The 13,062-nt window shown below is 41.3% G+C and overlaps 1 protein-coding gene across 1 annotated transcript in view; it reads right to left on the bottom strand.

Annotated features, from left to right (window-relative positions):
* Nucleotides 1-13,062, bottom strand: part of LOC112565916 (dynein heavy chain 1, axonemal-like) — a 60,863-nt gene that overhangs the window by 25,100 nt on the left and 22,701 nt on the right. Inside the window, exons 29-47 of the mRNA XM_025241799.1 lie at nucleotides 12,343-12,459; nucleotides 11,697-11,787; nucleotides 11,356-11,453; nucleotides 10,807-10,912; nucleotides 10,479-10,592; nucleotides 9,923-10,072; nucleotides 8,945-9,031; nucleotides 8,458-8,564; nucleotides 8,264-8,272; nucleotides 7,754-7,833; nucleotides 7,359-7,450; nucleotides 5,829-5,983; nucleotides 5,374-5,551; nucleotides 4,643-4,837; nucleotides 4,271-4,390; nucleotides 3,426-3,584; nucleotides 1,741-1,854; nucleotides 1,238-1,378; nucleotides 663-823 (exon numbers count right to left, since the gene is read on the bottom strand). Coding sequence (XP_025097584.1) covers nucleotides 663-823; nucleotides 1,238-1,378; nucleotides 1,741-1,854; nucleotides 3,426-3,584; nucleotides 4,271-4,390; nucleotides 4,643-4,837; nucleotides 5,374-5,551; nucleotides 5,829-5,983; nucleotides 7,359-7,450; nucleotides 7,754-7,833; nucleotides 8,264-8,272; nucleotides 8,458-8,564; nucleotides 8,945-9,031; nucleotides 9,923-10,072; nucleotides 10,479-10,592; nucleotides 10,807-10,912; nucleotides 11,356-11,453; nucleotides 11,697-11,787; nucleotides 12,343-12,459 — 2,274 coding nt within the window. The remainder of the gene's footprint in view (nucleotides 1-662; nucleotides 824-1,237; nucleotides 1,379-1,740; nucleotides 1,855-3,425; nucleotides 3,585-4,270; nucleotides 4,391-4,642; nucleotides 4,838-5,373; nucleotides 5,552-5,828; nucleotides 5,984-7,358; nucleotides 7,451-7,753; nucleotides 7,834-8,263; nucleotides 8,273-8,457; nucleotides 8,565-8,944; nucleotides 9,032-9,922; nucleotides 10,073-10,478; nucleotides 10,593-10,806; nucleotides 10,913-11,355; nucleotides 11,454-11,696; nucleotides 11,788-12,342; nucleotides 12,460-13,062) is intronic.

The following is a 13,062-nucleotide window of genomic DNA, read 5'->3' as shown; positions in this document are numbered from 1 at the left end:
TGGCTTTCATTTATAAAGAAATAACTCATTAAGTAAGTGTGAAGTCTACCTGTCTAGAAAAGGATTTCATTTTCGTTTGGGGTAGGGAGTCTTTGACCTTCGTAAGCCAGTTTTTTATCTGGCCACCGCGGAGTCCACTCCCATCCAAGATGCCTTGAAGGGTACTCTTCGATAAGGTGTGGTGCTGGGTGACATGGCCAAGGAAGACCATCTTGCGTCGCCTGACTGTTGAAAGTAGAGGTTCCTGGTATCCTACGAGTGTGGCAATATTGTTTCGTACGAAATCGTTGGTTACATGTTCTCTGTACGAGATTAGGAGTATCCTTCTCAGGCCCTTGTTCTTCCATGCCTCGATTCTCCTTTTCGTTTCGGCGAGCAGAGTCCACGAGTCACATCCGTAGAGCAGGATCGGCACTACCAGGGATTTATACAGCTTGTATTTTGTAGCGAACCTTATTTTATGGCTATGCCAGATCCTTTCTACCATTGCCGCTGGTGCTTTTGCGATCCTGATGCTGACATCATCATAGTCGTCGTCATCATCAATCATCACTATCACCATCACCATCATCATCATCATCCCTTTGTTGTAGCTGTTTTCCACGCTGCAGCTCTTGTTACAGAAGCAAAGATTCCGCATACTTTACTTTACACTCACTCACCGCTTGTCTAGCTTGCCATCAATGAGGTCCTGAGTCTGGTTAGCACTGGTTTTGGCCGAGAACGCAATGAAGTCCGGCACGTACTCTTTGGGCAAAGCCCGCAACAACTTGTCTGCGATTGTCATCGTCTTGCCCGTGCCTGTCGGGCCGACACAGAGGATCTGTCAGACAGCAAACCACACCACCAACGCACAGGAGTTATCAGACAGCGAACTACACAGTCAAGAAACAGGATAGATTCGTTAGAAACACCCAAACAGTCAAAAGCAGTCAATCAAATCGATAAGGCAAAGGATCTTTCAGAGACACACGGTAAGGGCAAGGGATCCTTAAATGAACAAAGAACGTGGTTGATCCCATCAAAGAACAGGCTGCTTCAGTGAACTAGATCATCTATGCAAATAGTATACATGTCTAAGTCCTTTTTTAATTGTGAGTGTAATTTCTTCGAGGGTGTGTGTTGGGGAATTTTTTTTTACTGCACTACTTTGTTTTATTTAAAAGAATTTATTATAAGACGTTAAAAATAGAGAAGGTGAAATAGACTGGAAATAAAGGAGTCCAAGAATAAATACCGGAGTCTTGGCTTCCACCATCATGCCGATAACGTGCATACATCTTGTTGTATCAATCGTGGGGACGAGAATGTCTGAAAACTTCGTGCCGGGCAATAGCTGGTACGGAGCCATTCCAGACAACCAATTTTTCCAGCTTACCTGTCAAAGTGGTCATAATTTCATTTTCCACTAGACCATCTCAAAATTAAATGGGATTCAGATTTTTAATAAATGGAATGTAGCAAAAACAAGCGACATTAAGAGGAACTAAAGAATTGTTTTAGTTTTCTTTCACTCTCTTCCTATAGTTTTCTCGAGGAGTTCAAGAGGAAGAAAAGAAGGGGAAAAGGAGATGGATGAGGAAGATCTGCTTCTTTCAAGAGTTAGTGCCTTGTCATTCTCTTTGTTTGGTCTGAAAGACTCCATTTTTGCTATGCCTAGCCACATGGTTATGAAAAGGTGTGATGTTAAGGCACGTTCACCAAAGCAAACTTTTTTTGACGGATGGGATATGTACTTACCTTTTTATCCTTGCCTTCGCCTTCCTCTTCTTCTTCGTCTTCATCACTTTTATTTAGAATGCTGTCAATATTGTAGTCATACACCAACCCTTTAGCGGGGAACTGTATCTGGAACTGCACACAGAAAGCGATAGAATGGTCTAGTTTGACCATGGAGGATTTTTTATGGACTGCTAGCGGTCCGTCGAAACCAACGCTTAGCCTTTTCCGAGGCTTTAGGCTGTCAGGTCTCAGCAAATCGAAAGCAAATTCAAATAGGGGCCTCATTCTTAATTTAGGTTACATAATGTCTGCTGACATGTCTCTTGATGAACATGTTTCTAACATTTGTCGTGCTGCATATTATGAGCTCTGAAAGATCAGCTCCATTCGCCACACTCTGTCCATCTCAACCACCAAAATTCTCATCTACTCCTTTGTTGTCTAAGCTAGACTACTGCAGTTCTCTTCTTGATGGCTGTCCACAGTACCTCATTGGTAAGCTTTCGAAAGTCTATAACTCAACTGTTAGTCTCGTTTTCCGAACTTTCAGATGTGAACATGTCGCGCTCCTTCACTCTCTTCATTAGCTAAAGCTGGAATAGACTACAATCTCTCAACTCTATGCTATGGATTCTTTGAAGGCTCCTTTTCCGACTACTTCACTGAAATCTTGTCTGTCCACATCCCTGCCCGAAACCTTTGCTCCTCATCAGACTCATGCATTCTGTCTCTCCCTCCCTCCCACAATGACAGTGACACACAGACAACGGACGTCCTCCCTCTGTGCTGCTAAGCAGTGGAACTCTCTTCCACATCCCATTCGCCACTCGGACTCCAATGCTACATTCACACGCTCTCTGTAAAATATCTGTTCTCTAAGTACTATCCCTTAACTTCTGAAATCCTTAACTTCCTTGTAATACTGTCTGACATGTTAACCATCAAAGTACGGCTCCAACTGTTTCCAGCATCCTACCTTCATTGCTTTACGTTCTTGCCTCTACCTATCTTACTGTCCACTATATCCGTTCATTTATCATTATTGGTCTGCGCAGCGAGCACGATCTATCTTGGTCGTTGCACCTTCATCTCAAAGTGTGTTTGTTCCAACTGTCTATACTCTAGCTAAAGTAAGCCCAAGTGCCTGTTTTAATGTTGGGTATTTGTGACTTCCTACTGCAGCACCTTGAATAAAATCTGTCCTTGGCGCATGCGCAAAGAGTCATTTATGTGACCTGGCGTGCTCAAAGGTTAGGCGAGTCTTTAGGCTCTAGATGTCTGGCTAAACTGTAGCAGTCAGCTAAGCCAGCGAATGACCTGTAGCGAGGGTCAGTAACAAGAAACCGGAGGCAAATAACAGCTTCGGTAAATCGTTTCCTCTTGGACCACGATTTCCTGCAAACAAACTGAAGAGAAAATAGAGTTCGCATTTTCAGCTCACAGCGTTCGACTCCAATGTGATATAGCAATTCTTCTTTTAAATGCATTAGCATGCACACAGTCAAAATTGTGACCTAAAAAAATGAAGTGGTTGCGCCATATAAACCCAAAAAAAAATGTCCAGCTTTCCCATTGGCTGTTGCTGTAACCTTGACGACACCAGGGCTTCTACATGCTTGAGTAAAATATGTCTTATTGATAATTTTATATTTGCCCATAATTTCATTTTATTGGCTGAATTAACGCCTTTGGCACTAACTTACTTTAAAACTCTCCATCGTTTGTCGCAGCCAGTCCGAGAAGGCGAAGCGACTGTCGCCGTCGCTGGTTGCACCTATGCTCCAGATGAGTGCAAAGATGAACCACGGCTCAATGAGGTCCGGCAAAATACCAAGGATCTCCTCCTTCGGCGGCTTCTCGCCCTTTGTCGTCACAGACAAGCGTCAGAGTGATCGCTACCCTGGGACTAACACATGCTGTCTAGTCTACTTCTGGTGGCAACTCATGCGTATAGCGTGCCTGCTTTTTGCCATCTTAGCTAAAATTTGGCGTTTAACTAATTAGAGTTAGTTTAGTTTGTTTGCTCGGAAGTCTTCACAGTAGTAACAGTAATATCTGACCCAAATTATGTCAAAACTTTTGTCAAAACTATAAACATTGTTTCTCTTACGAATTCTTTATATGTGATAATTATACAAGGTATACAGTAGGAAACGAGGTATGACATCAAATAAGGATATTGTAGTCAGTAACAACATCTGCATCTTCATTTGTTGTCTAGATATGTTTCATATTCTATTCTTTTCTCTAAAAATCTCAGCAGTGACATTTTCTTCATCAGCTATCTGTCTATTTATCTATCATATACATGAATAAGGATAAATTTTTATACCATTAAGTGATAGATATACTTGTCTAAAAGTGATACAGACTATTTCTGTAATTTTTTTACCCATAACCGAACACTAAGGGTAAGCAATATGTCATCTGATTAAATATGTGTGAGGGTTTGTTTGGTTTTTTTGTTTGTTTGTTTGTTTTGTTTTTGTAGTTTTTTTTCTTTTTTTTTTTTTTTTTTTTGTAGTTGAATAACGAGTAGTGATCATACCTCCTTAACAACGAATGGAGTGAAGAAGCAGTATAAAAGTTTCAGCAGGCTGAAGACAAGTCCTCCATCGGTTGTTGTCACGATCTCTCTCAATGTTTTGCGTACAAAAGCAATAGCAGGCTGAAGAAAATAGAAGCAACGTCTTTAATGTTTTCATTAGTTTTAAACTCTGATGCGAAACTAGTATCGGACGCTGGGATTTCTCATATCCTTGTCTCTAAAACGCCCACAGTTGCTGCTCGAAGGTGTTTACCTAAAAATCTACATTGTCTTTTGATAAGCTGATTTTATACAAACTGACAGCTGTCCAAAACATGTTTAACAAACATTACATAGAGAGCTGAAGTCTAACAACAGAAAATGGGCAGTCACCTCCATGAAGAAATCGAAGAGTTCTTTGAATTTCTGCCGATAGGGCTTGATGAGGGGTGGCAGCGTGTTGAGCCAACAGTCCACGAATGGTTCGAGCCCGATGTAACTGGGTTCCAAGTACACCATACCACAGCGACTGACTGTGGCGGGAGAGGCCACGGCCAGGTCGGCCACCTCAAACATCAAGGTCATTGGCTGTGCACAAAATATGCCAGCTTAAGTTTATAAATTTAACATATTCGCACACTATTATTCTCTCTTCTTCAGGGACAAACTTAAAATGTAATAAAGTGACTAGCTCATGTGTGCAAAAGTGTTCCCGTTACTTGATCAGTATCCCTCCCCAGAGAATGCTAGCAGCTGTTGTTTTTTTAAGTTTATTTTCATTAAACGTCTAATTGCATTGGCTTTGAAAGAAGCAACCAGGTGAATTGAAAAATACTAAAAAAGAATAAAATACCTTCTCGCAAGAATTCAACCAAAAACGTCGGTGTGCGTATATCTATGTAGATAGAGAGATGAATCCATTCTTTCAACTGCACTTCAGCAGCTTCACCAAAGAGAACTACTATTTGATTCTACGTTTCCTATTTCACGATTTCTTCGAACACTTTTTGATTGATTCAAACTTTCCTGCGTTATCGGTAGTGGGGGGAAAATTGTGCACCCTTTCATCCCCGCCCCCTAAAGGCTTCATATTCTTGAGACTGACGTCACCACCATCATGTCACCTCAGTGAGCTTGATGATCTCGCCGCTGGTGAGGCACAGTTTTTTGTTGTCGTCTAGCACGGTGTTCATGTTTTCGATCCACACTGCATCCACAGGCCCGTCAAAGACATACCATCGCTTGTCCTTGTCGTCAGTGGCCGCCCCCATCCGAATCAGAGATGACAAGATGCCATCCGTCCTGCCAGGATATCAGTGTGTTACAGAAGGCGAAGGTCACGAATAGTGCCACAGCAATGATGAAATCGACGATGATTTTGATTACGATAACGACAATCGTGATAATGATAAGGCAAAAAGTGTCTACCTTTGCCCTTTTCATGCACGTTTACGAGAAGAGAACATAAGACGATTTTTACAGTTTACCTTTTCATATCGCTTGCGTGTACTGAAACGTGTTTGTTATGCTACCAAAGTTCGATGACCGTAAAGTATACAGATGAAAGAAACCGACTCACCATTCGTGCGTGATCGCGTCGAACTCGCCGTAAAGCTGCCCCATAGTGATGGACTTGGGGTTCAAGACGTATGTGTGTACCTTCTCGAAATTAGCTCCAGACGGCGACATCGTTCCTGCCAGGGATGTCATGGCTCCCTGCAGTACCTTGTAGGCCTGGTAACGATTTTAAATATGTATTGGAAACAGCGGAAACTGAACAGATACATTTCATGTACCAGCTAAAGAGTCACTTTAATAACTGCCGAAAACGGCTTGAAGATAAGGAAGAGAGAAAGAGTACGTCAGCCACGGAAGGGTTAAGAACATCATAGTCTGTGCCACTGTCAAAGTCCGTGGCGTTGTAAGAGGTCGATGTGCTCCAAAACTAATGTCAATTAGACATAGACGAGTGTCACACTCTTACAGGCCTAGTCAGGTGCAATGATGTTTCTAAAAACTGGGTAAATCTCGGGGCAAGATACCATTTCCCGAAGTTTGAGGGAGTATTTCCCCTTCCAATCTTGAGATACACGCCCACAAACATACCTATGCACAGACAGAGGCCAATAGTGGAGACAGCGGGGCTTACGTGGATACATTTAACAGGGCTTCTGCTTACGCAAAAAATTGCGTGCAGTACGCATTAAAAGTTCGCAGAACCCCTTCAATTTTCGTCAATGGGGTTCCAGAGTACCCCTTCAAATTTGGGTGAAGAACAGATACAAAATTGGGTAAGTGTAGTGTGTCGTAGCCCAATCTATTGTTGTTGTCTGCTACAAGGTGAGAGTTACTTCCCTTTCCCTGAGTTTTTTCCCTTACCGGGAAGAGTTCCATTAGCCTATTTCCAATATGTCGTTGACAGCGTGGTTAGAATCATCGTCTCAGAAACGGAAAGAAAGTGAGCACCCCAAGTACAGTGAACTCATAAGCTCATCACAGATGCTTGCACAGACTTCATGGCACAGAAATCTCGTCGTTTCTGACTAGACATTACAGTGCTTTGTGTGCCTGAAAGGCAGTTGAACAAAGTATGTTGATTTGTTGATTTTTTTTTTCACATTGTAAAGGGACCCCTTGGAGTTAGCCCTGGTCATTAACGTTGTCCAGGATTCAGCCAACAGAAGAGCTGGGACCAAATGTTAATCAGGCGTATATGTGGACAAACGTGACGTCGCGAGTTTTTAATCTTAATGTGCATAGGAATTATGTAGGGTGTATCACGAGAACGGAACAAGGATGTTTATTTACATTTTAGAAAACAGTATCTTTCACTTGAGTCTGTTATTAGAAAATAAATGCATTCACTATATCTTTGAGTTGAAAAGATACAAATAATTTATATTATTTATAAAACTGTGATTGGATAACCTACGATCTGAGTACTCGTCAGATAAAATGTGCTCTTAGGACTGATTGGATAGCATGCTTCTTCTGAACCATTTTGATATTTCAATAAATAAATAAATAAAACCCACGACCAGCGTTTGTTTGAAGGTAACTCGGTAGTATGTAAAGTGACTACCAACTGGGTGGCATCAAATTTCAGTACCTTCGTTTTCCCCGATCCTGCTGGCCCGACCAGCATTAGGCCGTGTCGCACTACAGTTGTCTCATACAGTTGTATACATTTCTTCATGAAACCTGCCAATACCCATCAAACGTCAGAAGCCAAAAGATTTCCTTACAGTCAGAACTTGCTCAAAAGTGACAATTAAAAAAAAAGTTTGGTCCACTTATGCAGGAATGAAATTTAGGACTTCACTATTCTCTATTTGCACGAAAATGGAAAATCTTGTTTCTACACCTGTCGGTCATTTAGCATTGTGTTCGAAGACTAATTTTACGTTTATATATGGGTGGACATTTTTTATGATTTTCATAAAACGCTCCTTTAAAGTCAGTGTGTTACAAAACCAGTGCATAAAAAATTTATCAATGTAATACCTGGCACATCCTGGAGATTTTGCTCCTTGCAGGTTGAGTGCAGAGATTCGTCCAGGGACCCATAATCAATGGGTTCCTCTCTAAAGATGAGGGTCAAAGTCACCAAACAACATTACAAAGTTGTGGAAGAAGAACGTTAAAAGATAAGTATCTGAATGAATGTTTTAATGGTTACTTTTAGTTCTTTTCTGAACTCAAAGTCGACTAAGTGTATGTGTAGGAGAGAAAAACGTCGAGAACATTATCTGATTGTTCTAGACTTCTAGCACACCCGACAAAACAGAACTCAAATTTAGGAAACGTTTGCCTGGAAACCCTCTTCAAACTGACGGTAGTCGATCTCAATGAGTCTTAAGTGCATCTCCCACTTAGTATTCTCGGTCCGGTAATAAATTTTATAGAACTGATGGTGTAAAACATAAAACTCAACTTGGTTTAAGAACCAGGAAAATGAACAATTTTATGAACGAAAGAATAAAACATAAAAAAATGTACAAACATGCCCCTTACGCCAAAGCACTGCAAAAAATGAAGAGAGAAACTGTTAGACAAAAAACAATGTTAGACGAGATGACTGTTACACAATAACTAGATAAGCTAATTTAATTCCTCTTTTACAAAGTGTGTGTGTGTGTGTGAGTGCGGGCCTGCGTGCGTGTACGTGTCTTTTCCGCTGTGCCTCTTGTCTGACGCTGGAACATCACCTGATGGCCGGAAAGAGGTCTGACACGATCCCACTGAAGAGTTTGAGGTCGTCCACCAGGAACTTGGGAACATTGACGTCACGGATCGCTCGCAGGGCAATCAGCTCCTGAATAATAATAAGTAATAATAAATCCCCAGATTTACATAGCGCCTTTCCAAAGATTTGACCACAGCACTTTGCAAAAATCATATGATCGTGTGATTATCACACAGAGCCACCAAGCCTCTACACACAGCGTCGAAGAATGTTTCACATCTAAACAACGGTATATTATTCTGATTGTTTTCTTCACTTGCTATTCTTTTCATGTGTGCTTGCTGATAATTAAAGGAATTGATTCCTGACGTGCTTTATATTATTCCATGAACTGGAAGAAAATTTCGTTTACTACAGATCACAAAGGAAACTCGCTTGTGCAGACGAGTGAGGAAGCGGAAAGAAACTCTCTTGTTTGGAAGAGTAAGGAAGGAAACTAAAATCTCTACCTCATTCATGTCAGGTGACTGTCTCTTTAAGTTTCCGGCTGCAGAAATCACACTCTTCACTGCTCTCATTCCAAAATCATAATGGTCCTAACAAAATACAGTTTATACAGATTTACATTATCTCATTATTTTGTTAAATAACTTCTTTATTCAGAGCAACAACCATTTCTAGTCTTAAAGGCTAGCACAAGGGTAACATAAATTGATTCTTTCAAAAAAGAAATAGAAATATCTATTCCTTGATATCATTTTTTGCAACGATTCTAGTAGTCTTTCCACATTTCATAAAGAACAAGACCAAAGCGATATGTGTAAGCAAATGGATACAAAGCAAAAAGTATTTTATCGGTGGATTTCCACTGTTTTCCTTCCAACAGTTTGTTCACTCCAGGTTTTTCAAAGAGACATTCCGCTATATGAGAGGCAAAAGTGACATAGGTATGTGATCTGTTATATGACTGGAACAGTGGCGTGGATAAGAGCATTTGCAGCCCTCTATATAGATATCTTTATTATTATTGTTATTTGTAAAGCATCATGAGCTTGCCTATTGTTCTGGGATATTGCGCTATACAAGCAAACGTTGTTATTTTGTTTGAAAGTACGCATTGATTGACCAACATTGCTGCGAAGTAACAGAAATCCGTAACGAAATGGAGAGCTTTTTTACGTAATTGACGATTAGTCAATTCAAAAGATTATCTCGATTTAGTTACCTTTAATTCTACTAGGGGCCATGTGGATAACATGCTACTAAGCAGTAGCTGTAGCGCTGGCGCGAAGCTGTCCTCATAAATTTAAGAGTTTGGCTGAGTGCTTTGAGTTAGGCATCTGGCTTCAGACAAGTTCTCTAAAGAAACAAGTAACTCTTACTCTAACTAAATAATAGAAAAACGTTCGAACTCTTCTTAAATTAATCTGTACTTAATAAAACCATGCAGATTTTTTGCCCAAAAGTTCCCTTCTGTGAAGTCTTACTTGAGAGCTAAGCTGCTCTGAGGAAAGCTTAAAAGTTGTAGTAATTTTCTTAGAAAGAGCTTTAGCCTCTGCGAACCCGAAAGAGAAGAGACTGATTTCTGCGATGAGAGCGTAGTCTGGTACCATCATGGCCACTGGTCTAAAGAGAGCCTGCCAAAACAAATTTCAAACTTAGGTTAGTTAATACACTATAAAACTAAATACGATCCAAAAATACGATACTTCGGCCAGAAAAAGGTGAAACGGAAGAAAATTGTCCGTGGCTAGACAGCAAATTAAATGTGGAAACCATGCTTCATTCCACTTCTGTCTGCTAAAGAGCCACACGAATCTAGGTACCAATTGGTTAAGCCGTGGCAGTCTGACACTGTGATCGGTAAAAAAAGACCTTTGTAGGCCATTCTTGATCAGGTATGTACTGTGAGATGTCACCACTTAGCAAATATGTGCATTATATTCCTCTTTAATAATAAACAAACATATTGGATAGTGTGTGACCATTTACGAAGGCCCTTCTGACTCCGAGAATCGTAGTAGCTTCTGCAGCTCTTTTTACCTTCAGGTTATCAGGTAGCTCTGTTCGTCCGGCATATCCGGGGTTCATGGTGATGAAGACAGCGACGGAAGGCTTGAGGGTGATCTCCACGCCCTCAAAGATAAAGCGCTCTACCTGCAATCGCACGTACACATGTTCATACTTATATATACCTTACAGATGTCAATGCTCTGGATCGGACATATGGTTGTTCACGAATTGATTGATAGATGGTTAGGACCTAAAACTACCATTAAATTGGCTTCACTATATCGGAAGGAACTAAGGCACACTACATATGTTACCTACGAATCGTCGTAAGAAACTAGGACACACAGGTGTGACCTACTCGCTGCTGCTGTGCTTTCTGGATTGTCGTCACTTGCTGCGCCACCACAGACAAAACTTCGATGTCGATGCGGTTGAATTCATCAAAGCACGCCCACGCTCCAGAGCTGCAACAGAATCAGACTGTCCATAACAGGGGTGAATAATGATGTGATGATGATGAACAAAAGTGGTGTTAATAATAATAATTGTTGTTATTATAATTATCAAAACTTTTGCAATGCATTGTCCTGACTGGCAGTGAGCTCGATCTGCTTTAATAGTAGCAATAGGGAAACATGCAAATATAAAGCATTAGATGAAGGGATAGGTGGCTATCAGCTGCTAGAGGTTCTCACAGAAGTGGCGATCTAAAATCCAGCCTCAAAAGCCTGACAAATTGTGGTTACTGTACGAAGCTATAGGGAGGTCAACATCTCAGAAACCTCCTAGAGTAGCAGAACATCCCCGCTTCCCAAATCCCACCTTTTCCAGTTTCGTTCCATCAGGCGAATCAAAGAGATAGACAAACAGAATATAGAGAGAGAAACGCATGAAACTATAAGGTTACCTGGCAAGACCTTTGAAGAATTTTCCCATGGCCAAGACATCCAGTTGATCGGAGCAGTTGAAAACAACGCATTGAATCGCGAAAGCCTTCGCTAGATCCTGATCACATCATGAGGGATGGGGGAGAGAAGTGGAATGATTAAGTCATTCTTTATCGTCGGCATAAAGTCAACTGCCCTCAGAAAATTGTCATAAAGAGTACATTTGAAAAACACTTTAACATGGTTACAGACAATCAAAGTAAAGAAGTGCATTAAAGATTACTGACTCAGTTCCTAAATCGCCTGCCTGAATGGTAAGTCAGCTTCAAGATGTCATCAGTTAACAAGAATCTGAGATTACCTTTGTAGTCTCTGTCTTCCCTGTACCCGCAGGACCAGCCGGTGCGCCTCCGAACCTGAGGTGAAGAGCGCCAGTTAGAGTAAGGTAACACCTGTAACATGAATGCTCCTCAGTTAGTCACTCGCTTCTGTAAGCTCAAAAACATCTCTGGGTTAGAATAAAATTAGAATAAGAGCACCAGATAACGAATATCAAGAAGTGAGCCAACAGAAAAAAATCAGCACAGCCAAAGCAGATCTGTTCTCAACACATTCCTTTTTTTTTTTGCCATAAATCTAACGCCTATCCCCTTGCCCCTTTCCCTCAGCTATAGTACACGATCATTACTAGGTGGAAGGGAGTAAAGAGGATGGTCAAATAGAGCATTGGCTTCCTGAGACTAGCCAATTATACATCGATGTGGCGGAGGACTCTCACAGTTGGCAGTTATTGAATGGAGGAACATGGCCCCTCAGAGGGCCTGAAAAGGTAAATCACCAAGGAAGACTGGGACTGGCATTACAAAACAGGCTAGCCTCGAGAAAGGTTGGGTCTCAGACATTTTACTTCCCAGTGTCCGTAAATTGAAGACACTACATTTACTTTCAACACAGTAACATCGCCATAACAAAGGTCGTTGGTCCCCCTTTTTCTAAAACACACTCACCTGTCGGTCAGAGGGGTGATGACCAGACGGAGAGTGTTGCCCAAGTACTCGTAGCCATAAGGGAACTGCGCGTTTACGGCTCTCTGATACAAGTTGTTGTCTTCCATCCAGTAGTATCTGTTTAGAGAACAGTTCGTTTAACGGTCATTCTACACGCAAAATCTTGCAAGCGCGCCTTTTCCACAGACCTGTTTACTTAACGTCCATTATCGCTAGATGACATAGTATTTATCAGGTGAGAAAGTTGCAGTCAAATTATGATGTAACAGGCTAAGAGGAACACAAAAATCAGGTATCAGAAAGAGAGACAGAAGCAATCAACCAGAAAGATGTGCATATAAAATATTTGAGGTGTTGCAAAGAAGGCCTTCTGGTCTGTTTGTTATTTCATTTTCTTGCAATCTTTCGATATTTCTTTTTACGTGATGTACCTCATTCCTCAGCCCCACCCCTCTCTCTCTATTTCTCTCCTCTCCCCATCCTGTCTGTTTGTAATCACACATACCTGTTAGTACAGATCCTGCTATACGGATGTGACACGTGGAAAGGAGAATCCACGCATTCAAGAAAAAGTGCATTAGGAGTCTTTTCCAAATCTCCCACAGAGAACATAGAATCAACTACTTTGTGCGAAACAAGATTCCACACCGTTGGACACCAGGAACCTCTATTTGTAATAGTTAAGGGACGTAGGCCGGTCTTCTTTGCCCATGTGACCCG

Source organism: Pomacea canaliculata, linkage group LG6 (assembly GCF_003073045.1).
Source record: "Pomacea canaliculata isolate SZHN2017 linkage group LG6, ASM307304v1, whole genome shotgun sequence".
NCBI lineage: Eukaryota > Metazoa > Mollusca > Gastropoda > Architaenioglossa > Ampullariidae > Pomacea > Pomacea canaliculata.
This window is presented reverse-complemented; position numbering and strand designations above follow the sequence as displayed.